The 26,985-nt window shown below is 43.7% G+C and overlaps 1 protein-coding gene, 1 long non-coding RNA gene and 1 other non-coding gene across 5 annotated transcripts in view; 1 reads left to right on the forward strand and 2 right to left on the reverse strand.

Annotated features, from left to right (window-relative positions):
- LOC138428759 (uncharacterized) overlaps window positions 1–10,777 on the reverse strand; it is a 49,449-nt gene extending 38,672 nt beyond the window's left edge. Inside the window, exons 1-2 of the long non-coding RNA XR_011252568.1 lie at window positions 10,686–10,777; window positions 3,253–3,314 (exon numbers count right to left, since the gene is read on the reverse strand). This is a non-coding gene — a long non-coding RNA (uncharacterized lncRNA). The remainder of the gene's footprint in view (window positions 1–3,252; window positions 3,315–10,685) is intronic.
- On the reverse strand, window positions 9,778–9,849 carry TRNAE-UUC (transfer RNA glutamic acid (anticodon UUC)). The gene has a single exon. It is a non-coding gene; the product is annotated as a tRNA-Glu (tRNA).
- CCZ1 (CCZ1 homolog, vacuolar protein trafficking and biogenesis associated) lies at window positions 10,771–26,412 on the forward strand. Of its 3 annotated transcripts, none has more exons than XM_069569580.1 (15): window positions 10,771–10,987; window positions 11,946–12,043; window positions 12,135–12,228; window positions 12,500–12,577; window positions 13,628–13,675; window positions 14,236–14,319; window positions 15,707–15,882; window positions 17,216–17,297; window positions 19,335–19,396; window positions 19,703–19,814; window positions 23,191–23,224; window positions 23,824–23,941; window positions 24,728–24,886; window positions 25,136–25,263; window positions 26,067–26,412. In XM_069569580.1, the coding sequence occupies exons 1-15, from the start codon at window positions 10,874–10,876 to the stop codon at window positions 26,120–26,122; spliced, it is 1,443 nt and encodes a 480-aa protein (XP_069425681.1). In that variant the 5' UTR covers window positions 10,771–10,873; the 3' UTR covers window positions 26,123–26,412. The 3 variants fall into 3 exon arrangements, with proteins under 3 accessions (XP_069425681.1, XP_069425679.1, XP_069425682.1); XM_069569578.1 differs by having other exon boundaries at window positions 10,775–10,987; window positions 25,136–25,216; XM_069569581.1 differs by lacking the exon at window positions 11,946–12,043 and having other exon boundaries at window positions 10,778–10,987; window positions 25,136–25,216.
- Window positions 26,413–26,985: the final 573 nt, after the last annotated feature.

Below are 26,985 nucleotides of genomic sequence, written 5' to 3' on the forward strand. Positions count from 1 at the left end.
ACTGATTTGAAGAATACTAAGTCGCACGCCACACAGAGAGACCCAGAGGGAAAGAGAAAGTGTACTGATTTGAAGAATACTAAGTCACGCAGAGGGGCTCGCCTGGGGGCTTGGCGGTACAGAGCCTGCCTGCAATGCAAGAGGTGCAGGAGGCGCGAGCTCGGTCCTCGGGTCGGGAAGATCCCCCTGGAGGAGGGCACGGCAACCCACTGCAGTATTCTCGCTGTGAAGATCCCAAGCACAGAGGAATCTGGGGGGCTATGGTCCACAGGGTCACAGAGAATGGGACACAATTGAAGCAACTGAGCGCGCACACATGCACGTCGGGAAGAAAGGACAAAACCCACACAGGCTGTTTTCAGAAGACTCAAGCTGCGGAAATCCAGCCTCCAAATGAAGCCCTCTTTGGGGAGGGCCACAGAACCGAAGTGTGTCCCTTCACGGCCGGCTCTCTTGCTCCCCCTCCCTTTGCACAGCTGTGCCCTCATGCTCTCCTCCTCCGCACCCCTCCCGGAAGGAACTGGGCTAGTTCCTCTGTACCTGTAGCTTCCCTGGATATGTGACAGTTTCTTCCAGGTACCGGCAAGAGGGCCTTCCAGGCCAATTCTGACGCCCCAGGAGGCTTGATCCCTAAAGCAGTCCGCCACCACCACACCACGTGGACACTCGAACCCTCCTGACACTTCTGTTCACTCCACTAGCTCTCCCCAGGTAAGGGCCCTCATCCCAACAGTTCTGAAGGGAAAGCCTGTAAGTAACTCAGTGTGATCATGCAGCCTTCCTCCCTCGGGCTCTGGACACCATGTGCCTCGAAGAAACAAGGTGAATGCTGCTGCTTTTTAGACAGTCTAACTGACTAAGCAATCCATTAACCACTGGAGCAGCAGAAGTAGCCTCACCCCAGCAAGGTAAAGACTGTGGGCTTCTCATTTCTTTTCTGTCAAGAGGGCATCTGTATGGAAATAACCACTGGAGGGGTTGTTCAGAGCACCCAGGGGACTTCCCTGGGGGCTCGGATGGTAAAGAAGCTGCCTGCCAATGCAGGAGACCCAGATTCAATCCCTGGGTGGGGAAGATTCCCTGGAGAAGAAAATGGCAACCCACGCCAGTATCCTTGCCTAGAGAATTCCACGGACAGAGGAACCTGGCAGGCTACAGTCCATGGGGTCACAAAGAGTCAGATACGACAGGGTGACCAACACTCACAGGGGACACTGTGCCATTGAGTCATACCCATGTTCTGAATGTCTTGGGGAAATTGTTTAGAGGATGGATGGATACAAAAGGATGAATTGCCATGTTTTCCATACACAGACAATTATTAATGAATTGTGTTCTTTCTACTTGTTTCAAAGGGCTTCCCTGATGGCTCAGGGAAGAATTCGCCTGCAATTCAGGAGTCTCGGGTTTGATCCATGGGTGGGGAAGATCCCTGGAGGAGGAAACGGCTACCCACTCCAGTATTCTTGCCTGGAGAACTCTATGGGTAGAGTTCTATCCTAGTTCTATCCTAGGACTAGAGCCTGGCAGGCTATAGTCCACGGGGTCACAAGGAGCCAGACATGGCTGAGAGAGTGAAACTTTGCTTTGCTTCACTGTTTCAAAAGTATAATTCAAACTGTTTTTGCCCATTTCAATTACATTACCTTTTCATTTTTCTAACCCAGTCTTAGGCTCTTAATTCCAAAGTCTCTGTCAATGGTAACAACTAGCAAACAAAAGGAGCCATCTCTCTGTATTTAACACCTAAAAGTATCGGCTGGTACGCTTAAGTGAAACAATCTTTAGTGGTCTTTATTCATATTAATTTTTAACTGTGTTCTTCGGATCTGGGGTGTTTGTGGGAGGGGGTATTCCACTCTGCAGGTAAGAACAACTCCAGGCATTCGGACACATTTGTGAATTAGCACTTTTTATTTTGGGAGTTATTTATCTAGGTTGAAATTTTGTAGAAACGTTGGCATTTCCAAATTTTAGCAGTACGTATAATTTGAAAAGAAGAAAATATTTTCAAAAATTACCCTAGTTTAGTCATTATATAAATATTGTACACAGCAATTCATTTTTAAATGGGTCCTATTCAATACGTGCCTCATGGGAAAGAAAAAAGCAAAAGGACATAGAGCAAAATGTTAGCAGCCGTTCTCTGCAGCTGGTAGGGGTACAGACCAGTGAGATGAGCCTGCAGGCTTTTAGATGGGGGAGCATAGCAACTAGAGAAAATGAAAAATCAAACGTAGGATTCACACAAACAACCCACCTCAAGAAAACATGTTCCCAGCAGTAGAATGATGATATTTTGACTTTGAAATGAGGGCCCACATTGCCCACTAGGTCACAGATTTGAAAAACTTGGTGTCTTATTCTTCCTAATTGCTTATAAAACAGGGTGGCATCAGTGGCTTTGACGCTTTGTACAACTATAATTTGAGTTTATAATTTAGTAGTTTATAATTGAATGGAATACGATCTCAAAGGCAGCTTTGTGTATGTGCTTAATTGTTGTGACTAAAGAAAATTACTAAAATACTAATATTAGTTAGCATTTTGCTTCAGCTTCTGCACATTATGTTTATACAATTATTTTAACATACAGGTTTTTGCAGCTCTTTCCAGCTCAAACACAAAGTGTAGCAAAAGAGTGAAGATGTGAAATATTTGTTGAATTGTTCAGGTTTACAAGCTACATAGTTAATTCTGCACAATGACTACAGTTTAATTTTGTGTAATGAGTACTCGGGAATCCAATTTCAAGCAAAAACCTATCTGGTATCTCTTCTGCTAATGTTAAGGTATGGTATTACTTTGCAAACACTTAAGAAGACAGATGAAATTGGAATCACCAAGATCATTTCCACCTGGCCTGTTAACTTATTCACTGGAAAGGCTATTCATTTACACAATGTTTTAACTGGTTTCAAAAAGTCAACTTCTTTTGGAAGGGAGTGGATTTTGACATCATTTTTCTTAGGGGTTCTACAATGCATGTAAATAAATTCACACCTCAAATTATAAGGTATTTCAAACATACATCTGAGACTACAGAGATGTAGCAAACGCCTGCTTACCCACCACCTCACTGTAGCAAACCTTGGCGGGGGCTGTTTGGTAGGTTTGAAACTTGTCATCTTGCCTAGGCTGCAGGCATCCGGTTAGGGTGGGCAGCAGGAGACATCCTGCCTGGGATTTGGAGGCTGGCAGTGAAGCAGCTGTGATACTGATGCTCTGGAGGTTGGTGTGGGAGTACCTTACCTGCTGGCTCCCCTCCGTGGTGTGGGGATCTCGTTCTGTCCCAGCTGCAGAAGCATTTCCTCCTATGACAGAGAAATCCAGCTTCAGGAGCAGTGAGAGACTGATAGAAGTTCCAGTCTATTCCCAGGGGCTCCAGCCTGTCCTCACTCTCTTTACATCCGTCTTCCCTTCCTGCCTGTCTGTTCTGCAGAATTCAAGCTTCAGCATCAGATGAAGGCAAGAGCCTTATAGAGACTGCTGAACCAGGCTTCACTGGTTCATAATACCTGTAATATACATATTTGTATTTATGATTATATTTATTACATAATTACATACCTGTAATTTATACCTGAAAATGACATTATATATAACATGCATGTATATAAATATATATTTCCTAGATGATTCTCACTTTCCAATACTGATTTACCAAACTGCCTCAGATTTTTCACTTTTTAATAAAAGAATCCTTTACAAGTGGAAGATCCTTTACAAGTGATCACAGGAAGAGATGGAGATCAAGGGCAATTTTAACTGCAGGAGAGAGATGCACCCTCAGGATGAAGGTCACCTTGGAATGACACGGTTTCTGGGCTCTAAGTCAACGAAAAAAAGGTTGATTACTTGACTCAGGTGTCTGATATTTCTGCCAACAGAGTGGGAGGAAGTGGTTCTTTGTACAGGTAGCCTTGGATGTATCACACCCAGACCTCTTCTCAACAGCTTCCTCTTGGAGCTCAGTACTAAGATGAGTGTAGGGAGGAGAGAACTCACTTTAATGTCAAACGAGCCTGTGACCCGAGCTCTGTCTGCACAGCTTGCAGCAGACAGAACTATGAATGAGGGAAGTGCATTTCTCCATTGTCCCTGTTCCCTACCTCCGTAATTCATCCATCAACATACTGTATCCTTTAAGGCAGCCACTGCATTGGACAATGGGAACAAGATGATGACTCTAATCAGGTCTGACCATCTATAAGCTCACTTTTTTCGTTAGCAGGGAGAAAGACGTATGTGAGGACACGTCCAGAACCTCCCATCCTGGAACTGTGACTTCTTTTTTTTTTTTTGAACTGTGACTTCTTAACTTGGAACAATGCCTTAACTTATTCCCTTGGAGTTTTGAACTCACAGATTCTTTTTCCTTATCTTTATTGAGGTGTAACTGGCATTTAAAATTGTGATATATTTAAAGTGTAGACCATGGTGATTTTACATACGCACGTTATAAAAAGATCCCCACCAGTAAGAAACACATCCATCGCCTCACACTTAGCTTTTTTTTTTTAATGAAAACACTTAATTCTACCTTGTTAGCAAATTTCAATTATACAGTGTTATCAACTGTAGTCGCCATGTTCACATTCCAGCCTCAGATCTTACTCATCTTATAATTTCATTCGTTTATGGCTGTGCTGGGTCTTCGTTGTGGCACAAGGCCTTTCTCCAGTTGCAGCAAGCAGGGGCTACTCACTGCAGTGGCTTCTCTTGCTGCAGGGCACAGGCTCCAGGGCACGTGGGCTTCAGTAATCATGGTGCATGGGCTTTATCGGCCCATATGGCACATGGGATCTTCCCGGAGCAAGGATCAAACCCGTGTCTCTCGCACTGGCAGGTGAATTCTTAATCATTGGACCACCAGCGAAGTTCCTTATTCATCTTATAAACAAAAGTCTGTAACTTTTATCAGCCTCTCCTTATTTCCTTCACCACCACTACTCCAGTCCCTGGCAATCATTATTCAACTTTCTGTTTCTATGAGTTCCACTTTTTTTTTTTAAGGTTTCCTATAAAAGTGACACCACCCACTATTTGTCTTTCTCTGTCTGGCTTATTTGACTTAGCATAATTCCCTCCAGTTTCATCCATGTTGATGCAAATGGTAGGATTTCCTTCTTTCTTACAGTTGAATAATATTCTATTGTGTACATATGTGTCACATTTTATGCATTCATCCATCAATGGACACTTAGGTTATTTCCACCTCAGATACTGTGAATGATGCTGCAATGAACATGGGAGTACAGAAATCTCTTTCAGATAATTTCACTTCCTTTGGATATATACTCACAGTGGAATGGCTGAATCACAAGGTAGTTCAATTTTTAGTTTAGTTTTTTTTTTTTTTGAGGAAACTCCATACTGTTTTCCATAGTGTCTGCATCAACTTACATTCCCACTCATAGTACAGCAGAGTTCCTTTTTCTCTACACCCTGGCCAGCAGTTGCTCTTATTCTTTTTTTTAAAATAAAACTACCTAGTGTTAGGTAATATTGTGATTTTAATTTGTATTTCCCTGTTTTTCTCTATCTATGAAAAATATCATTAGAATTTTGATCAGTAATGCACTAAATCTATGGATCATTTGGTAGCATGGACATTTTAGCAATATTAATTCCTCCAATCCATGACACGGAATATCTTCCCATTTAGTTTGTCTTCAATTTCTTTCACCAGTTTTATAATTTTAAGTACACAGATCTTTCACCTTAAATAAATTTATTCCTAAGTAGGTTTTTTTTTGATACTTTTAAATTGTTTTCTTAATTCCACTTTCTGGTATTTTTTACTGTCAGTGTATAGAAACACAACTTATTTTTGTGTGATTGATATTATACATCCTGCAACTTCACTGAATTTGTTTATTCTAACAGGTTTTTGGTAGAGTCTTTAGGGTTTTCTACATATAATATGTTGTCTGCAGGAACAATTTTACTGCTTCCTTTATGACTTGGATACATTTATATTTCTTTACAAAAAGAAATACTGAGCCTACTTGCTCAGGCTAGGACTTTTACAACTATGTTGAATAAAAGCGATTTGAGTGGGCATCCTTGTCTTGTTCCTGATCTTATAGGAAAAGCTGTAAGCATTTCACTGTTGAACATGATGTGAGCTGGGGTTTTATCATTTATGGCCTTCATTATGTTGAGGTACATTCCTTCTATATCCCATTTGTTAGGAGCTTTTAATCATCAAAGGATGTTGAATTTTGTCAAACGCCTTTTCTCCATCTATTGCAATGATTATATGACTTTTATCCTTCATTGTGCTAATGTGGTAGGTCACACTGATTTTGTGGATGCTGCACCATTTTGGCATCCCTGGAATAAATTCCACTTGATCATGGTATAAGATCATTTTAATGTACTGTTGAATTCAGTTTGCTAATTTTTCTTTTTTTTCATATATATCCAGCAGGGATATTGGCTGTCATTTTCTTCTCTTGTAGTATCTTTTTCTGTCAGGATAATGCTGGCTTTGTAAAATTTTAGAAGTGTTTGATTATTAATTCAATCTCCAAATGAGTAATTAGTCTGTTCAGATTCTTTCTTCATGATGCAGTCTTGGTAGGCTATGTATTTCCAGTGACTCATCCATTTCTTCTAGCTTATATAACTTGTTGATGTAAAATAGTTCATAGTAGTTTCTTGTGACCCTTAGTATCTCTGTATTATCAGTTGTAATGTCTTCTCTTTCATTCCTGACTTTAAGTCCTCTTTCTTTTCCCTAGTTTAGCTAAGTTTGCCAATCTTAATCATCTTTTCAGAAACACCAGCTCTTAGTTTCACTGATATTTTCTATGGTCTTTTTAGTATTTATCTCATTTATTTTCAGTGTGACCTTTGTTATTTCCTTCCCTCTATTAAATTTGGGATCAGTTTGCTTTCTTTTAGTTCCTTCAGATTTAAAGTTAGGTTGTCTATTCAAAATCTTTGTTCTGACTGTAGGCATTTATTGCTATAAACTTCCCTCTTGAACTGCTTTTGCTGCATCCAGTTAAGTTTTGGTACAATATGTTCCCATCGTCATTTGTCTCAAAATTTTTTATTTCCTTTTTGATTTCTTCTTTGACCTATTGGTCCTTCAAAAGCATCCTGTTTCATCTCCACGTATTTGTGAATTTTCCAGTTTTCTTCTTGTAACTAATTTCTAGTTTCATACCATTTGTCAGTGGAAAAGATGCTTGATATGATTTCAATCTTCTCAAGTTTATTAAAACTTACTTGGTGGTATAATATATGATCTCTCCTGGAAAATGTTTCATGTGTGTTTGAGAAGAATGAGTATTCTGTTGCTGTTGAATAGAATGTTCTCTGTATGTCTTTTTGGGTCATCTCGTCTAACATGCAGTTTAAGTCCAACGTTACCTTAATGATATTCTTTCAGGATACAGGACAGTGAAATTCATACAGTCAGAGCAATCTACTCCCTTGGCACTGAGTCCAGGTATACACCCACAATGGGTGCTCTTGAACCTATTTAAAAAATTTTTTAACTACGTGCGTTGGAACTTGTGAGTAACCTTGTTGACTATCAAAGCCAAGTAACGTGAGGGCCCATTCCTTGGGGGTGTGTACGTGTGTTAGTCACTCAGTTCAGTCACTCAGTCATATCCAACTCTTTGCGACGCCATGAACTGCAGCACGCCAGGCCTCCTTGTCCATCACCAACTCCCAGAGTTCACTCAAACTCACGTCCATCGAGTCGGTGATGCCATCCAGCCATCTCATCCTCTGTCGTCCCCTTAGTCACTCAGTCCTGGACAAATCTTTCCGACCCAAGGGACTGTAGCCAGTCAGGTTCCTCTGTCCATGGAATTCTCCAGGCAAGAATACTCGAGAGGGTTGCCATTCCCTTCTTCAGGGGTTCTTCCCAACCTAGGGATTGAACCCAGGTCTCCTGTATTGCAGACAGGTTTTTTTTTTTACCATCTGAGTCCACCAGGGAAGCCCTGGTGGAGATTCCCTCCCAGTTGTATGGTGCTGCAGAGGGTGAGGCTCAGACTTTCCTATCCATTTTGCTATGGGTATTTTCTCATTCACCTCACATATGGGAGTCTCAACTCACATTTAGCTGGTCTCTGGATTTCTCTCAGATGAAATTGCTCTGTCTGTAGCTGTACATTCACTGCATTTGGGGAAGGAGGGAAGATCAGAAGCCTCCTACATCTCCATCTTGGTCCCCTGCTTCTGAGTTCACAAATTCTTTGTGCAAAAGATCTAATTTTCCTTTTTTTTTTTTTTTTTCAATGATTTGGATCTAATCTTCTATTTCTGTTACTGGACATAGATTTGAATCCCGTCCTGCTTGGAGACAGAATCATAATTCAGGACAATGTCAAGAATTCAGCCTCGTCTTCACCCTTATTTCCCTGGCTGACAGAAGAAGTGGGGAATGCAAGGCCCTGCATGGGAAAGGAGTATCTGGTGGTTAGTCCATACAAGCAACCACTGAGTCAAGCTCATTCCTGTCCAATCTTCTGGACTTCAGCAGTGTGAAATTAGCCACAGCTAATTTCTCTTTGTTCTAATCTTACGGCCTCTCAGGTCTGGCTTTCTGTGAATTACTTCCGTGTACAAGTAAAACATTTAGTTGCTTCCTGCATCAAGCAGCACTTACTGCCTAGACGCCTAGACATTCATGTGGCCATGTCTATTCTACTGTTGGTGCATCACGCTTGACACAGAGGGGGCACTCTGCAAGACCTGCCACTTTCCCCATTCCACAAGGAATAAGGTATACATCTACACCCTCTCTCCTCTGAGACCTCCAAACACATCTAAGTGTCTATCATCCTTACTCCACCCACCTCACACCCTATGACTATGAAAAAGGAGGATGCATCACTATCTTGCATCACTATCTAAGCTTTCTTGCTTCCTTAGCTTTTGAAACTTAAAAAGCATTTAAAAGCATTTCGATTTCTGATTTTGTTTATTTTGTTTTTGTATCATCTCTCTCCTGTGGCGATCAATGCAACTGACTGACTGGGGCATAGAATGCAAAGTAAACAGGAAGTAAAGGCATACTGGGGAGAATGCAATAAAATGTTATCTTACCACATTTTTATTGTAATTGTACTTTGCAAGTTACAAAGTACTTTCATGTGTCATCTAATGTAATATTTGCAGTTCTCCTTTGAGGTAGGTACTAATCTCATTTTTCAAAGGAAGAAACTGGAGTTCAAAGAAGTTAAGTGATTAATCAAAGGTCATATAAATGGCAAGTGACAAATCAGAACTAAAATTCGGCTGTTCAACCTAAGCCCCAGGCTCCTTGTACCATTCTTCCAAAAGCATTTGCTCTGAGACAAAGGAAGGAATTCTTTAACCTGGAGTTCTCAAATTATGCTCCCTGGAGCCGCAGGGTCCTATACAAGTGCTTTAGGGTTCCTCAAGTAGACAGAGATGGAAGAGGGGCAGCTCTTGGAAAAGGCCAGCAGAAGGTTTTCTTAGGTCTCATTTCTACCACTCAGCCTCACATTCAACCAGGGTAGCTCTGTCTAATTTGTAGAAGTTTCCATGGACTTTGGGGCAATAAAAGGGGGAAAGGAGATTTTGCTACCTTAAAATTCTTTGAAAATTATTACTGTAATGTCAAAACATGTCTTCCTAACAAAAGACTATCATACACTAAAGCAAGCTGGTTGAGGGAGTCTTTCAAGAGCAAGTAATGACAGCAATCTTCTTGAATAACAACTAAGGGCTGGGACTACTATACATACAATCACAGTCCCATTTAACTCTTTTGGATCTTAATTCCCTGAACAGGGATTGAACCTGCGGCCAGGCAGTGAAAACACCAAGTCCTAACCACTGGACCACCAGGGAATTCCCACTCATTTTATTGTTAAAGTGAAATTCCTACTAGAAAAGCATTTACTATTAGTTATTTTACATATTAGACACAGAGACTGGACACACCTTACATAATGGGTCCAAGAACTTCCACCCAGGGAGTGAGAGCTAGAGTAAGTACCCAGTTCAGTCTCACGCCCAGATTCCAACACCACCTCCCTAAACATGAAGGTCTATTCTATTAAGTTGAAAAAGAGGTACTATTTTCACACCTAATCTGTGAGAGACAAGGCAACCTAAACTAAAGTCTTGAGTTTGGCCGTGGGGTCTGCTGCAAAGGCTTCAATTCCAAGTATCAGAAGTCACGAGCAGTTCCAGCTCCCACAACCCACAGGCCTCCAAACCTAGTGAATCCCAAGGGCTGACAAGGGCGATGCCCTGAGTTCCAAAGCCTGGAACCAGGCACTGTGGGGAGAAGGCCACGCTCTGGTCCCGCTTCGCCACACACCATGCTCCCACCTGCAGCTATCGTTCTCTCTGAAGGCAAAGAAGTCGCGAGAGGCACAAAGTCACAGTCTCTCAAACGGGGATCTAAAAAGACCAACAAGTATGTGGTGGGACCCTGTGGACAATGAAAACGGTCAAGCTACCTGACTAAATACACTACCACCCCAAACGTTGGGCCTTCCATTGCACCTTCACAATCCCTTTCGCACAAACAGGGCCCATTTCATTTTTCTTCAAAAATGCAACCCTCGCCTTCAGCCAGGGCAGAAATCTAAGGTGGGGGGGGGGGGGGGCGAGGAAACAAGACAAAAACGGTTTCACTTCAACTTAACTCTTACAGTATTGACAGAACAAACACCTACCCAGAACACAAACGGGAATGAACCCACCCGGGTGCGCCGAAAGGGAACGCTGGGCTGCGGCTTCTTCTTCCGGGCCGGCGGCAACCACTTCCGGGGGGACGGCGAGCGAGGCGGAAGTGCGGTCTTCCGGCGGCATCTGTCTCTGGGCGGGCCGAGGGAGGCTCCCGAGGCTGGGGGGCCGGGCCGGGATGGCGGCAGCGGCGTCCGGGGCCGGAGCAGGAGCGGCCCAAGAGAAGCAGTTTCCGCCGGCGCTGCTGAGCTTCTTCATCTACAACCCGCGCTTCGGGCCGCGCGAGGGAGAGGTAAGTGGAGCGGGGGCGCGCGTGGGCGTCCGTGGGCGGCAGAGGGCCCCAGGTAGGGGGGCTGCTGGATGGGGTCCGGCCCGGGCAGCCGCGGGGTGCGCCTGGGGTCGTCGCTTGTCAATCTGCCCTTACCGACTGGCCTTTACCGGACTGTTTTGTGCTGGGTGTGCGGCAGGGCCCAGACAACGCGGGCAGGGTCTGGTTACAGATCCCGGATCAGTGCCTGTTTACTGGGTGAAGGTTCGTCGGGCTAATCACACAGGTGGAGTCTCTCTTCTCTTAACATCAACCCTGGATGATTAAAGTTGAGCTTTTGTCTTTGTTGCTGGAAGTCCTCCGCCTAAAAACGTAGAACAAGAGTGGGAGACGGTAGTCCTGTAATGCAGGCTTGGCGGATCTTCGGAAAGTTTTTTTTTTTTTTTTTTTTCCGATTTAGTAAGTTAAATCGGATGGGAGCGGATGGTTTTGTTTTGGTTTTTTATCATTACTTTTTCAAGGTGGGGACGGTAACTTCCTCAAAGGGTGTCCGGCGCCAAGTTTTGTTGGCAGGAAATCACGGTCTTTTTAAAGGCTGCCAGTCCAAATGCTTGTGAACTTGCTGGTTTAATTTGTGGGGAGGTGTATGTCTGTGCGCATGCACACACACTTATTTCTTACAAGCACTGATGTATTACAGATTAGCATGGAGAAAGAAATCCAGAGGTGGAGAGTTTTCAGCATCGTTGTCTAATTTAGTTCAGATGGCATACGACTTACCAAATATCACAATTGCCTTTCATGCAGGTGGGCGTTTGTTACACCCTGAAGAGAAGATAATCTTTGTTTTTCTAAAAGGGGCTTTTGTTTTGTCTTGCCAGCTAGCACATATGACATGAGAGGTTGACACTAAGTATTGTCGACAGCTAAGACAGAAAAAATGCTTATGTCAGTGTTGTGGTTCTCTCTCTTCATACTTTAGGAGGAAAATAAAATTTTGTTTTATTATCCAAATGAAGTAGAAAAGAATGAAAAAATTAGAAACGTTGGATTATGTGAAGCTATTGTACAGTTTACAAGGTAATACCTTTCAATGTGCTTTTGCAGAGCTCAGTGAATTCTTAAAACTTCCGTTGGGGGATTGTCGCTAACATTCTTTTACCCTTTTTAGGACCTTTAGTCCATCAAAACCTGCAAAATCTTTACATACGCAGAAGAACAGACAGTTCTTCAATGAACCAGAAGAAAATTTCTGGATGGTCATGGTATTTACATATACAGTACACTTTTCTGAATTTGTATTATACAGTTATGGGTGATCTTTACCGTTAGGAATTCAAGGAAGTCCTCTGGTCATTGCGTCAGAGGAGAGTTACAGTACATTCAGTAGCAATTTAAAAATCAAACTCCTGTTTGGTGTATTTGTTTTTGGGGGCTCCTTTAAGAAATTTTGGTGTTGGGACGTGTTCAAGTTTATTTAAGTTAGGGGAAAATGTAAAAACACATATAATTGATTCCTTAAATCAAAATTTGCAGGTTGTTCGGAATCCTATCATTGAAAAGCAAAGTAAAGATGGAAAACCAGTTGTTGAATACCAAGAGGAGGAGTTGCTGGTAATGTGTCATTTTTTATTTCATATTTTTAGGAAAAAAAATTGTTACTATCTTGAGTAACTGACGTGTTCAGATTTCATTTATGTCACTTTGGCAGAAGTTTCTCAAGGTCGGCCCAGGGGAATGTTGTGCTTGTTTCCATGAGCACAGTCTTATGAAAACATGTATGTGCCGTCTCTTACCACTGCCTTCCTCTATTCATCTGTGTTTGAAGCCCTCCTAAAAATTAGACTTGTTTGCTCAGTCATCTCTTTGCAACTCCATGGACTGTAGCCTGCCAGGCTCCTCTGTCCGTGGGATTTTCCAGCCAAGGTTACTGGAGAGAATTGCCGAACTAGGCTTCAGTTCAGTTCACTCGCTCACTCGTGTCCGACTCTTCGGGACCCCATGCATGGACTGCAGCACGCCAGGCTTCCCTGTCCATCATCAACTCTCAGAGCTTGCTCAAACTCATGTCCATCAAGTCAGTGATGGCTCTCCAACCATCTCACCCTCTGTCGTCCCCTTCTCCTCCTGCCTTCATTCTTTCCCAGCATCAGGGTCTTTTCCAGTGAGTAAGTTCTTCCCATTAGGTGCCCAAAGTATTGGAGTTTCAGCTTCACCATCAATCCTTCCAATGAATATTCAGGACTGATTTCCTTTAGGATGAACTGGTTGGATTTCCTTGCAGTCCAAGGGACTCTCAAGAGTCTTCTCCAACACCACAGTTCAAAAGTTACCAATTCTTTGGCGCTCAGCTTTCTTTGTGGTTCAACTCTCACATCCATACCTGACTACTGGAAAAACCGTAGCTTTGACTAGATGGACCTTTGTTGGCAAAGTAATGTCTCTGCTTTTTAGTATGCTGTTTATGTTGGTCATAGCTTTCCTTAGGCTTACTGGTTCATAATTGAATTTAAATACCTCTTAGTTTCAGCACACAACTATTATAGGACCATGTGTATGAAGATTCTGTTGCTTTACCACGCGTCACTATACCTTTACTATGCAGTTGATTATTTTCTTGCTTTCCCTCGAATGAGATCTGTGCTGTTTCTGTGCTGTTTGTAGGACAAGGTTTATAGTTCGGTGCTCCAGCAGTGCTACAGCATGTACAAGGTAAGCACGACACGTTTTCTAGGTTGAGAGTCTAGCCACTTACCCCGATTTACGTGGGTCATTTAAAATAATTCTGAATTCTTTACATGACTGTAAGGTAACTATGTGTTACGGGGAAGAAATAATGGGGCCTGTGAAGCAGCATTGAGGTTTATGCCTGTACAGAGAGAGCCCTTTTCTCTTACCCGGCTTGTCCTAAGAGTATATCTGCATCAGTGAATGATAGAATCCATGTTCTTAAGGAAAGTAGAGAGTGCAGAGATTAGTATGATATAAGAAGTCTAGCAATATTGTTTATATAAAGTGAAACTTAGATATGAGTTCAGATTTTTTAAAAATGCCCAGAACAATTGGGTGATTTTACAAAAATTACATTATCCCTTAACAGTGTTTTGATATTTTGTGACTTATAACTCAGACTTTCTAATGTAAATATTTTCTATATTCAAAAAAATTGTGGGATGAAATAAGCAGAAATAATGTAAAAGAAAATGAAGAACTTGTTATATTGGGAAATTGAAGGGCAAAAATTTTTTTTTCTTAATCTTTTACACCATTAGCTTTTTAATGGTACATTTCTGAGAGCCATGGAAGATGGAGGTGTCAAGCTCCTAAAAGAAAGATTAGAGAAATTCTTCCATCGAGTAAGTATTCAGAATTTTATTTGTAATCTTGGTAATTATCAAACTGACTGTTAGAGAAATACAGACAAGTTTGCTTCTCACATACAAACAAACCTAGAAATTGGAGTTGGTGTGGAGACTCAGGCATAGTGGGACAGAATCAGACCAGTGAGGAAATAGATTTGTATTTGTTTTGGTTTTTTTTTTCAGCTTTAACCTTAAGTTTATTTTCTTTTTTATTTATTTTGCCACATGGCAAATGGGACCTTAGATCCCCAACCAAGGATCAGACCTATGCCCTCTGCATTGGAGACCCAGAGTCAAACACTGGATCGCTAGGGAAGTCCCTAGGTTTGTACTCGTGAATCAGAGCTTCCTGCCAGTTGTGCACAGCTCCTTAAAGCACCTTGGAGATGTCTTCTGGCTTCATCCTTGACCCACCTGTGTCTATCAGTGCAGGCTTACTCCAAAGCAAAGAAAACTTCCTTGGGGTAGATTGGTTCATTAGCAAAATCACACATTCTCGTGGATCAATTGTGTTCATTAAACGGGCGTCATCTGTACTGACTTAAGGTGAAGTTTGCGGCTGTAACACAGATTTTTCTCCCCTTCATTGTTCTCCTTCTCTCTCTCTCAGTTTTGCATATTTTATGCTGAAAAAAGTGAAAGAGTTGGCCACTCAGTCATGTCCAACTCTTTGCAACCCCATGGACTGTAGCCCACCAGGTTCCTTTGTCCATGGGATTCTCCAGGCAAGAATACTGGAGTAGGTAGCCATTACCTTCTCAGGGCCTCTTCCCAACCCAGGGATTGAACCCCAGTCTCCTGCATTGCAGGCAGATTCTTTACCATCTGAGCCACCAGGGAAGTATCCCTGGTCAAATTCAGTTTGTCTTAGAGGAATGAGTCTCAACTGATCTTTCCCCCTATACTACTTTAATGTCTGTCTGTGAATTATTTTGTTTTTATGAATTACTTTTGTTTGTCTCTTCACTTTAATGATCATAATTGTTGACTCTGACTCTCCCCTGGCTCCTGTTCTCGTCTTTATTCCTCTCCTGTCCACCATCACTGACTGCATGCCCTTCCAGTGTGATTTTAGTATAAATTCGTCCATAATACCATGTGCAGAGGTCAGTCTAATCTGAACAGCACTAATAAGGAATTAAACACCTCACAGAGAGAAAATACAAAGCTGAAAGGACACTAATTACATTTGAACTTAATTTTTTGAAATTGGTACTGATTCCATATCCAGTTCCCTGTGGTTCACCTCCATGTTGATCTTGTAAATGTGCTATTTGCTAGTGTATACTTGTACCTCAAATTAAGACCTGTTATTTTCAGCTGCCAGAGTACTAGCTTCTGTGTGCTGTTAGTAAGTTCTATGCCTTATTTTTTCCTGCAGTATTTGCAAACATTGCATTTGCAGTCCTGCGATCTACTCGACATATTTGGTGGGATCAGCTTCTTCCCATTGGATAAAATGACTTATTTGAAAATCCAGTCCTTTATTAACAGAATGGAAGAAAGCCTGAGTATAGTCAAGTACACTGCCTTTCTCTATAATGATCAACTCATCTGGTAGGTACTCCCGTGTTTTAGGATCATAAAAACAGCAGTGACTGGATTGATAGCAGGTTGTCAAACTGGAAATAACAGCCGGGGGTGGGGGTGGGGTGGGATGGGAAGCGCCTTTCTAGATATTGTCAAAATAAGGCAGTGATTGTTTAAACCAAAATTAGGGTAATTTTGTTTAAAATTACTGAGCAGGGGAGTTTAAAACTGGTTCCATGAATGATGGAGAAAATGTTAGGTTTAAGAATCCTATTTTGATTTTGGTATTTTTCCAAAAACATCTTCAAAGAATCAGTATAGTAAATGTGATTTTCATAGTTTCTTTTAAAGAAGCTAGTATTTTAAAACATCCAAGAAGTTAAAGGTACTATCAAGTCAGGAAATTAACCCGCTGTCATCAAGCTATATTTGGGTCTTGTCTCCTAGGGGCAAAAACATAATTTCTTTGATAAAAGTGTTGCTACTCAAGAAGCAAAGAAAAACTGTTACTAAATGTTCTCAATGACCAGAGACTAAACCCCGCAAGAGCTGTGTGAATGTGCCTGAGCCCTCTGGGGCCCCAGCCGCGTCTAGGGGGCCAAGCTGTTTGCAGCTGAGAGGGGTCTGCCCCAGATGAGCCTGAGGTTCCTGGGGCCGGGGCCAGCTGAAGGCCCTCCTGCTCAGAGCCATTCTGTTTGAGGGTTTGTGTCTCGGGCTCCTCGTTTGTGCTCCGTGAATGTTGATGGCAGGGAGTGTTCCTGTGCTGACAGGCCAGGCTTCTAACATAACCTGTGACTTACCTGGGAAAGAAGAGAGGGCCTTGAGGGCCTTGAGGGCCTTGGGGCCTTGGGGTGTCACGCAGAGGCTTGGTTTCTATCAAGGGAGATATCAATTTAATAGGGGGGAAAAAAAACCCAGATACAGACTCATTGTTTATATCCTTACCTGAAAAAGTGATTTTGGATCAAGTCCAATAGCGCCTGCTGGATTCTCTGCACTTTTCCACATGCCACTTACTTTTGTCTCGTTTCAGAGTGGATGGTTTCCCTGAAAGTTTGTTTCTTTCTCTGCCTGCTTTTTGCCTACTCTGAAACTGAGAGAATTAACACCCACATACATGTCTGAGACATAACAGGACTGAGTTCTTTGTCCATAGCATGCACTGTATTCAGGGTGGTGGGTGAGAGGAAGCGTGACCAATAGCCCAGAAATCTGGTACCTGGAGCAGAGTGGCCATCAGCTGCTGATGCTCCCTGGATAATCCCATGTAAAGAGTCAGAGATGATGTTTAATCACAAAACAGTGGGCAGGCGGAAGACCAATTCCAATCTTTTAACACAGTACTTTTCTGATGTCGCAGGAGTGGATTAGAGCAAGACGACATGAGGATTTTATACAAATACCTAACCACATCTCTGTTCCCGAGGCATATCGAACCTGAGGTATGATGGGGTACTGATCTCTAGAGACAGATGGAGAAATAGGTGCTTAGGGGAGCGGAGGGGCGTGGTGGGGGCAGCTCTGATCTGCAGTTGACACTGTCAGTGTGACGTTCAGTGACGGAGCTGTCTGCTGGCAGCCACAGAAGTGCTCCTAGGACCCCTACAGACACCCAGGCCCACCTGTGCTCCAGGCCTTTGTATAAAACGGCTTAGTGTTTGCATGTGAGCTGCACACACACACATCCTCCCCTGTACTTTGAATGGTCTCTAGGTTTTTATAATACTCAATACAAAAAAATAAGAAAAACCCTGATACAATGTAAACGTTATATAAGTAGGTGCCAGCATGTGGCAAATTCAAGGTTTGCTTTTGGAAACTGTGAAGCTTTTCCTCCCTGTTTTCAACCTGCAGTTGGTTGAATCCGCATAAGGTGGAATCCACAAGTGTAGAAACCTCTTGTGTCACTGAGCACGGAGAGCTACGTATGCCAGCTTTTCTGCATTTTGTTCAGATGCAGTTGCAGAGGTGTAAGGGAAACCCGGATCTCTAGGCTGGGTTCTGGGAGCCCTCGGAATGCCCGCGACCTTGGACAAAACAGTGGTCTTTGCACCTGCGAACAGGAGATCCAGCCCCGAGTTGATTTTAGACTGCCTGCCTGGCTTTTCCACTCTGGCACCGATTCTCCCACCTTGCTGCACAAAACTGTAAATAATACCACAGTGCTTTGCCCAAAGCATCCATTTTTAGCTTTAATTAGGTCAAGTATTCATAAGCCATGAAATTATCATTTGACCCAAGGGTGCATGCATGCACACACACACTCTCCCTTGCTCTCTTTTTTAAGGCCATGACTTGAAATAACAGGAAGATATCTTTTAGATAAGAAATCTCAGGTTTTGAGAAGGACCCAGTCCTGCCCTGACTTCCCTTCTAGGTGGTTTGAATACAGTGGCTCACGTTGCTGGAGTATATGCTATACACCAGACACAGTATATGTACCCAGAAAACTTGCATTGTCTCATGACATCCTGAGAGCTGGGGACCTCACCTCCATCTTACAGAAAGGAGACCCAGGCTTGAGGGGCTCCCATGACTCACCCAGTGCCCCCCACCTAGCAAGCGACAGAGCCAGGACTTGATCTCTGGGTCCGCCTGATGCTAAAGCACCTGCTTTCAAACACGCCCTCAGAAGGACCCTCAGGAGACTTTCCCATGGAGGGGCGGTGCTGTTGTAGCAGCTGAAAACTCTCTTGCTGCTTTATTAAACTTCTAAGAGCCAGATTTCTAAAACAGAAGCGTAAACGGGGCAGCGGGTGCACGGACACGGGAGGACGTGGCTCAGTGCAGGCTGCATCTGTGAGAGTTAGCTTTGAGTTCTTACTCTCACATTTCACAGTGTTTTTCAGTCTTTCAAGTTGTATGCTAAAACCTTACCTGGGCTAGAAGAACATCAAAAAGTTTTAGAATAAACTTTAGCGAGCATGACTGTTAGATTTGGATTTTTTTTTTCATTTCCTACACATGTTGAAATAGTGTGTCTTCAGCAGAAGAAAACAGGAATGTGATACAAAGAAAAACCTACAAGGAGCCACAGCGTCATGACCAAAGGCAGGGACTTGGAAGTCAGACAGGCTTGGGTTTGCTACCCGGCCCCTCCACTCAGGAGCTGGGCGCATTGGTGAACTTCTTCCAACTTGAGTTTCCACTTCTGGAAAATTGGGAGAGGGCATTCCCCACAGGGGTGAAACAAGATGAAGTTAAGTAATTGACGTCATTGCCTAGCACGCGTCAGCTTTCGGTTATTGCTGTCAAGCCCATATGTGGATCTTGGGGTACAGTGAAGTTCTGGTTAAAACCAGTGAGTCCTTTTGTACCTCTGTAATCCTTCCCCACCCCTTTTTTTTGGTGGGGATGAATATGGGAAACTGATACAGATACGTGGCATGGAGTCAACCAGTAGATACGAATGCTGTTTCTCAAAGCGTTGAATATAGAAAATCTAAGAAGTCACATGTCGATATTAAATCTGTTTACAGTTGGCGGGAAGGGATTCTCCAATAAGGGCAGAAATGCCAGGAAACCTCCAACACTATGGAAGGTAGGACTTCTGCCCTCTGATAGACAGTACTGGATTTTATTATCTTTTCTGGTAAAGATAAAATCACAAACACTGAATTGCCTTTGTGCTACTTTGCTGACAATAATCAGCAAAGGAAATCCTTTTGGCTGCAATGAATTAAAACTATTCCTTTTTTTATTTTCTGATGTGGTGTTTTCTAAGTAGTGTCTAGCTTCCCCCAAAAAAGGGGGTGTGTATTACCACCCTTTATAGCAATGCACTGTTTGTATAGTCCTGCTTATATCTGCCTGACTGAATCAACGCATCCCTGTGCTTGCTTTTCAGATTTCTCACTGGCCCCTTGAACCTTAATGATCCAGAAGCAAAATGCAGATTCCCCAAAATTTTTGTAAATACAGACGACACTTACGAAGCTCTGCACTTAATTGTTTATAAGGTAAGAGTCGTCTCTCGCTCCACGGTTACAGATCAATGCTAAAGTAGATCTTTCTGGCACAGCTTCCACCGGGTACACCAGTTGGTGTGCAGGCCTCTCACATGATCCTTGGAACAGTGTCCTCGCAAGTTCTAATTGCTGTAAAACTCGAAATGGGTGCTTTCTGGAGTAAGAGGTTTATTTTCAGTCCCCGTGGAACAGCTCCATGATTTGTGAGAGGGTCACTGTCTGCGGCCATGACTCACAAGTCCTGCCAGTGGACAGGTCAGGCTGTAAAGGCCGCTGCCACCTGTTGTTTGATGCCTGCCCACCCTTCAGTGGATTCTGCCTCCGCTCTGATTTTAAAGCTGTGGGCTTGCAAATTCACAAGGATAGTCTTGAGTTTCCATCAGGATGCTGTCTTATCAGGATGTAAGTTTACATTGTGTGGTCGCTACGTTGTTTCAGACTCTCTGCAACCCCATGGACCGTAGCCCGCCAGGCTCCTCTGTCCACGGGATTGCCCAGGCAAGAATACTGGAGCGGGTTGCCATTTCCTTCTCCAGGGGATCTTCCTGACCCCAGGATTGAACCCATGTCTCCTGCATTGCAGGCGGATTCCTTACCACTGAGCCACCAGGGAAGCCCCATGTTTATGTTAGGTTGGGTGGTTTTTATTTGGCTACATCAGGTCTTAGTTGCGGCACAGAGGGTCTCTGATCTTCGTGACCAGGCGCAGGCTTCCAGCTGGCCTCTGGACAGTCATGCGGACAGTACAGCACCTGTTTCTCCCAGCAGTGACAGGTGACAGCGTGGGGCGTGTTGCCTTCCAGGGAGGCTCACCCAAGCCGTGACGTCCAGAGACTGGATGCAGGCCCTGCTGACCACCCTCATGGCCGACTATCTGTAGCTGGCCTCCCAGAGGCCCAGCTGACCTGCCTGAGCTCAGGGCCACGGGGGGTTGCTGGTCTGTTCTCTTTCGTTTTGAAGTCTTCTCCTCGTCTGGTTTTGGCATAAGGGTGATACCCTGTTTTTGAAGGCTTTCTGAAGGACAGGTGTGAATTCTTCGCGTTTGGTCACAGCAAAGCCTGCATCTGGGCTTGCTCTGGGGGCGTGTTTAAATCATTAATCAGCCTCTTTACTTCCTGTAGGTCTTCTCTGATTTTCTTTTCCTCTGAGTCAGCTGTAGCAGTTGTATCTTTTTAGGAATGTGTCTGCTTTAGGCTGTTCAAGTTGCTGGTGTTCAGTGTTGTCATGTCATATAGGCTTGTACTGTGGTCTTTCAAAGGCAGCAGTGCGGTCTCCCGTCTCACTCCTTTCAGTGATGGGTGTCTTTTCTCTCCTGGGTCCAGATGGGCCATCTAAAGGGTTTTCAGTTTGGTTGATCTTTTCAGAGGATCGTGTTTTGGTTTCATTTTTCCCTCTTGTTTTTCTGTTCTCTGTTTCAGTTTATTTCCATTCCAGTCGTCACATCCTTCCTTCTGCTTGCTTTGTGGTTAGTTTGCGCTTCTTTTTTCCAAGGGCTTAAGATTGAAGGTTGTTACTGATTTGAGGTCTTGCTTCTTTTTTAATATATGCGTTCACAGCTGTAATAAAAGACTAGAATAGTAAGTTGTAGTAGATTGCCTTTTACAAGTGTTTCTCCACCTGCTGTCTGCCCTGAGGGAAATTTCCCTCTGGAAATTTGATTATTTTTTATATTTTTCTCCACTTACAATGTTTCCCTGGGGAGAGAGATTATTAATATGTAGATGAGGGCGGTGAATTGGGCAGGATTATCCATGAGTTGACGGTTGTCGAGAAAGTGATGGTCCTTGGGGTTCGTGTGTACCTTTTCCATGTACATTTTTAATGTATTCGAAATTTTTCAACTTTTTTAATAGACTTTAAAAGGGCCATTTTTTTTTGTTTTGTTTCCTTTAAATAAACCTCTAAGGGATCAGGCACACAAATGTCCGATGACAGACACAAGGGAGGCAAGCTGGGTCGGGGTTCGGGACCCTGTGTCACACAGAGGGGCCCGTGTCCCAAGGAGGCCAGGTAGTGGCCGGAGTGAAGAGCAGTGGCCCCAGGTCTCTAGATGCCTGAGGGGAGGCTGGAAATTGGGATTTTGGTAGCAAACTAGTTGGCGTCTAAGTCAAAATGACTTGAAACAAAAAGAAAGACCTATATTGGGTGGAACTGGCCTGTAAGCAACCCAGTTTGTAGCCTCTTCATGGGCAAATTATGATTACCATTCACTTACAGAGTAGCATAAATGTCATTAGCTTTGACCATGCGAACATGAAGTTAGAGCTGAACAAGTCTGAGAAGGAGAGGTGCAAGGACACAGGGAGGTTAATGTCCTCATTAAAGAGTGGCTGTGACTGGAGGCGTGAGGACTGAGCCGCCTGAGGCTGTAAGGTGACTGTCCAGTGGAGGAACTAGAGTGGCTTAAACCGGGCGGGGGGTGGGGGCGATGGCTGAAGAGGAGCCATCCGTCGCGACAGCCAGAGGTGGTGGTGCTGCAGCCATCTGATCTAGAACAATCCCGGTGGTTGCCGGAGGAGGAAGTCCTTTGCATTCTCCTCGCAAACCTGTATGCTCTTTTTCCAGCTGCCTTGAGTTCTTGTTGTGGCTCACAGACTTCTCTGCTTACAGAGCACGGACCCTAGAGCCTGTGGGCTCAGTTGCCCCAAGGCACGTGGAATCCTAGTCCCCCGACCAGGGCCTGAACCTGTCCCCTGCCCTAGAAGGCAGATTCATAACCACAGGACCACTAGGGAAGTCCCAAGCCTACATGTTCTGTTTTGACCTTTTTTTTTTTTAAACACCATTACATGACTTTGATAAATTTAAATGTTTTTTGGCTGTTTTATTTATGATCTAGCTTGCTGTAGGTTTCCTGCTGCTTCTATCATAACTGCAGTATTTGCTATAATAAAAAAAGCAAGGCAAGTGACATTAATTTGCTGGGGGTTTTTTCAAACACACACACACAGATTAGAATAATGAATACCCAGGTACGTATCACAGAGCTTGATTCATAATATGGTAATAATATCTCCCGCCTCTACACATTTTGTTTTTTTGTTGGAGCATTTTATTTATTTATTTATTTTTTGTTAGAGCATTTTGAATCATCCTGTCGTTCCCCTCAGAGTTCATTTTGCACCTCTAACTACTAAGGGCGTCTGTTTTTACATCAGCACCTGCCATTATCATGCCTGACCAGAATAAATAATACTTCCTTAATATCATCTAATATCCAGCCCCATCTAGATTCCTTCAGTTGACTTTAGAAAGTCTTTAGAAAGTTGATATGTTTAAAAAAAGATTCAAACAAGGCCACTGTGTGTGGTTATTTCAGTCCTCTTTTTTTGTACCATTTCCTAATCTTGGTTTCTTTTCATCCCAGGCCATGAGTGCAGCTGTGTGCTTCATGATTGATGGTAGGTACACACATGTATCTAAGCCTTGTCTCTTTACACTTTGCTCCCCTCCATTCCTGAATGATAGATATGTTGTCGTAGCAACACAGAGGCCGCATTAAGCCCTGTCGCCCATCGAGAGCCTCTGCTGTCGTCACTAGCTGTTTCTAATACCACTAAAGTCTCAGCTTGCCTGCTTCTGTGCCTTCTTGCCCATGAAGCGATCACAGGGAACACCCACCTCAAAGGAGCTTTAGAATTAAGAGGTAATACTTGTGCGGACCAACGGTACTGGGCCCGTGAGTGCTGCTGTAGTGTTTGTTAAATAAGTATTTGACCTTCCTTTTACTGAGGGCAGCCAGTCAGTTCACTACCCTGCAGGGTGTGCTGCAGTCCACGTTCACAGTGCAATGAGTCTTTGCCTCTTTTTCATCTTAAATATAACCAATTCTGAGCCCTGTGTCTCTTCCGTTTCGGAGGGCAGAGGGCTCTGATCATTTCATTGTTTTATTTCCCAGATCAGTAGTTTGCATATTGTTGTTAAGACAGTGAAATGAAAATCAAGCTTGTTAACCCCTGGCCCCCTGACACTCACTGGTATTTCTTGAATTAACTCGTAGCCTCCATTCAGCCCACACTGGATTTCTGCCGAAGACTGGACAGCATCGTGGGGCCCCAGCTCACAGTGCTGGCATCTGACATCTGTGAGCAGTTTAACATCAACAAGAGAATATCTGGGTTTGTACTTTGCTTCCTGGTTACTTTCAAGCATTTAAATGGCTTTGGGTGAATCAGGGTGGCTTTTACTTAGAACGTGGATGGTGTTTTCTGCATCCAGATGACACACGTGCTGTTTGGCCCTGTCTGCAGGGCTTCCTGGGGAGCTGTTCCCCGGTTTTTCTGCCCCATGATGGTGGCTGGGGCTGGGTCTTAATGCATCGCCTCTGCCCTCCCCGATGGCGGGGTGAGTGCGTGGGGTCAGGTCTGCCAGCTCCGCCCCTGGTCTTGGCCTTGTGCACCCCTCCCCACGTGCCCCGCCCAGGCTGTGAGGTCCACGCTGGCAGTGGTGGTCAGCAGGGCTTGGCTTTGCGCAGACAGAATGCACTCGGCCTCCTGTGCAGAAGTGTTTTACCCGGTGAAGTTGGCTGTGACATGGGCCAGTACGGGTTTTTCTTTAGTCAGCAAATAACTGAGTGACTACCGTTCATAAAACACTGTACTTGAAAGAAAATCATCACAGTTAAAATATTTTTGGTTTTTAAAATGCATACTTGAGCTCCCTGGGAAATTCAGTCATATTGAATACGTCACAGATATCCAAGAAGTTACTGCTGAATATTATGTCTTAACTGAGGTTCTTGATTTGAAGGCCTAGCCGTTGAAAACACCACCTTAGCCATTATACACGCAGGGGTTTGACACTGTGGCTGTATAGCTGGGGTAATACTATGATATTTCAGAAACTATCTTTTCAGTCTAATTGTTCTTTCAGAATGTTACCATCTGAATAACATGTGTTCACAGGTCTGAAAAAGAACCCCAGTTTAAGTTTATCTACTTCAACCATATGAATTTAGCAGAAAAAAGTACAGTTCACATGAGGAAGACACCTAGCGTGTCACTCACATCTGTCCATCCGGATCTAATGAAGATTCTGGGCGACATCAATAGTGATTTCACAAGGTAATTCTCACCCCTTCTCCAGTTAGGTGTCTGCTCTCTAGTGAGAATCAGCTCCAAACACCAAGTGATCCCAGGCCCCTTCAGAGGGCGAATGTCATCAAGCCCAGGAGTGGCTGGTCACTCACAGGGGCCTGACTCCCTGACCACTTCAAGTCGCTCAGGTTTCCTGTTTCTTATTTCAGAATCTTTGTCACAGTCCAGCTGTGTGTATAAAATAAACAGTTGCGTCCTGACACTCCTGTCTTGCAGAGTGGACGAGGATGAAGAGATCATCGTGAAAGCCATGAGCGATTACTGGGTTGTCGGGAAGAAGTCCGACCAGAGGGAGCTGTATGTTATTTTGAATCAAAAAAATGCAAACCTGATTGAAGTCAATGGTAAATAGGGTGTGGTGTTTGAGCAGAGTTTTAATGCTACTGACGTTTCACAGACTCTCTTTTCAGTGTGCTGGGAGCGTGTACGCAGAGCGGGCATGACTGCTCAGATTCTCAGGCAGAGGCCCCTGTTGCTCAGAGGAAACCGTCACTTGGTCTCTTTTTCTGTAACTTAGTTCCTTGAAAAACGTATGTGAAAACCTTGCCTGTTTCTTGGGAAACTTGATACAGGCCAGAAGAAAATTATTTTCGCTAATGCTGAAGGAAAAAAAAAATCCAATGGCTTTATACACCGTGTATTAAAATGTGCATTTTGGGAGATCCCTGGTTGCCTAGTGGTTAGGGTTAATAGCTGATGCATTAGGAACGACAGCGGTTAATACGCGCCTCATTGAAAATGGGAATCGAGTGTAACGTCCAAAGAGTGATGCCTCTGTGGGGCTCCTGGTCCTCGACTCAGGGCTGCCGCTAGAGGTTTTGTGTGCTTGTGCCAGATTCCTCGAGGTTTCAGAAGTTGTACTCCTGACCCCAATGCATGGATGTCCTGGGCACTTTGGGCTCAAACTCTCTCAGGCCTAAAGAGATGTTAAATAGTGATCAAGTCTCCAGTGTGTCAAGCCTTTTTATCTTTCTCTTGATTTACAAACATATCAAGGCTTCTAAGATTTAAGGTCACATTCGATGAAGACCTTTATTTAAATTTCCAGCTTTATTCCCAGAGAATTATCAGAATAAGGTACCGATCTATATCCTAAAACCTCTTAAGTGAGAATTTCTTCTCTTACTGTTTTCTGTCCTTTTTGCAGAAGAGGTCAAGAAGCTTTGCGCAACGCAGTTCAACAACATATTCTTCCTGGATTGACTTCACAAGGGCTCCGCGAAACTTTTAAAAAGCAACTCGGCAGGCATGCTGTTTCCCACGGCTGGTCATTGGTCATATTATTGACTGGATTAATGACAATAGTAAAGCAATACTTGCTCTGAAGAGTCAAATTTCTACTCAGTCTGATGATTCCTGAGGTTTTTAGATTTTAAATATTTATGGGAAATTAAAGGTAGTCGGCTACATCTCTGTCATTCCATTCTTTTGACGTTCTGTGAATATTTTACTGGAACATAAGACTAATAAATTGTTTAAGACGTTTGTAAAAATCCTGGTCTTGCCTTGAGTCTGTGCTTGCTGGTTTCTAGACCAGGGAACTTTGAAGGGGAGGAAGAGGTGAGTCAGCCCGCTCACTTGGTGACGACGGGTGGATCTGGGCTCTGCCACCACCTCCAGCATTTTCTGTTTCCATTCTTCTTTTTCCCCTTTTTCCCAAGCTTATGTCGGATGATTGTTTCCTTCCTTTTTGCTAGTTTGGAAGCTTCAGGTATATTCTTATGCTTTGGGTGTCTCCTCTTAAATTTAACAGGACTATTAGCTGTAACACTTTCCTAACAGAGACATCAGGTCTTCGGGTAACCTCCAGCTATGCCGCTGGCTCTTTATCCTTGTTGTTCGGCCTCTGGTCCGCGCAGCGTTGCTTGCTATGCTGTGGGTACGGGTGGAGAAGGACCAGGGCAGAGGCCACGGGAGAGGCGGCACCTGAGGGACAGGCAGGATGTGGACACAGCGCAGTCACCACGGCAAAGGAGGCGTGCAGGCTCGGAGAGGGTGGGGCTGCAGAAACATGTAAAGGGCTTCATCTGCTCCCAATGTTTTCTAGTAGGTTTTATCAGATACTA

This window comes from Ovis canadensis, chromosome 24 (assembly GCF_042477335.2).
Source record: "Ovis canadensis isolate MfBH-ARS-UI-01 breed Bighorn chromosome 24, ARS-UI_OviCan_v2, whole genome shotgun sequence".
Taxonomy (NCBI): Eukaryota; Metazoa; Chordata; class Mammalia; order Artiodactyla; family Bovidae; genus Ovis; species Ovis canadensis.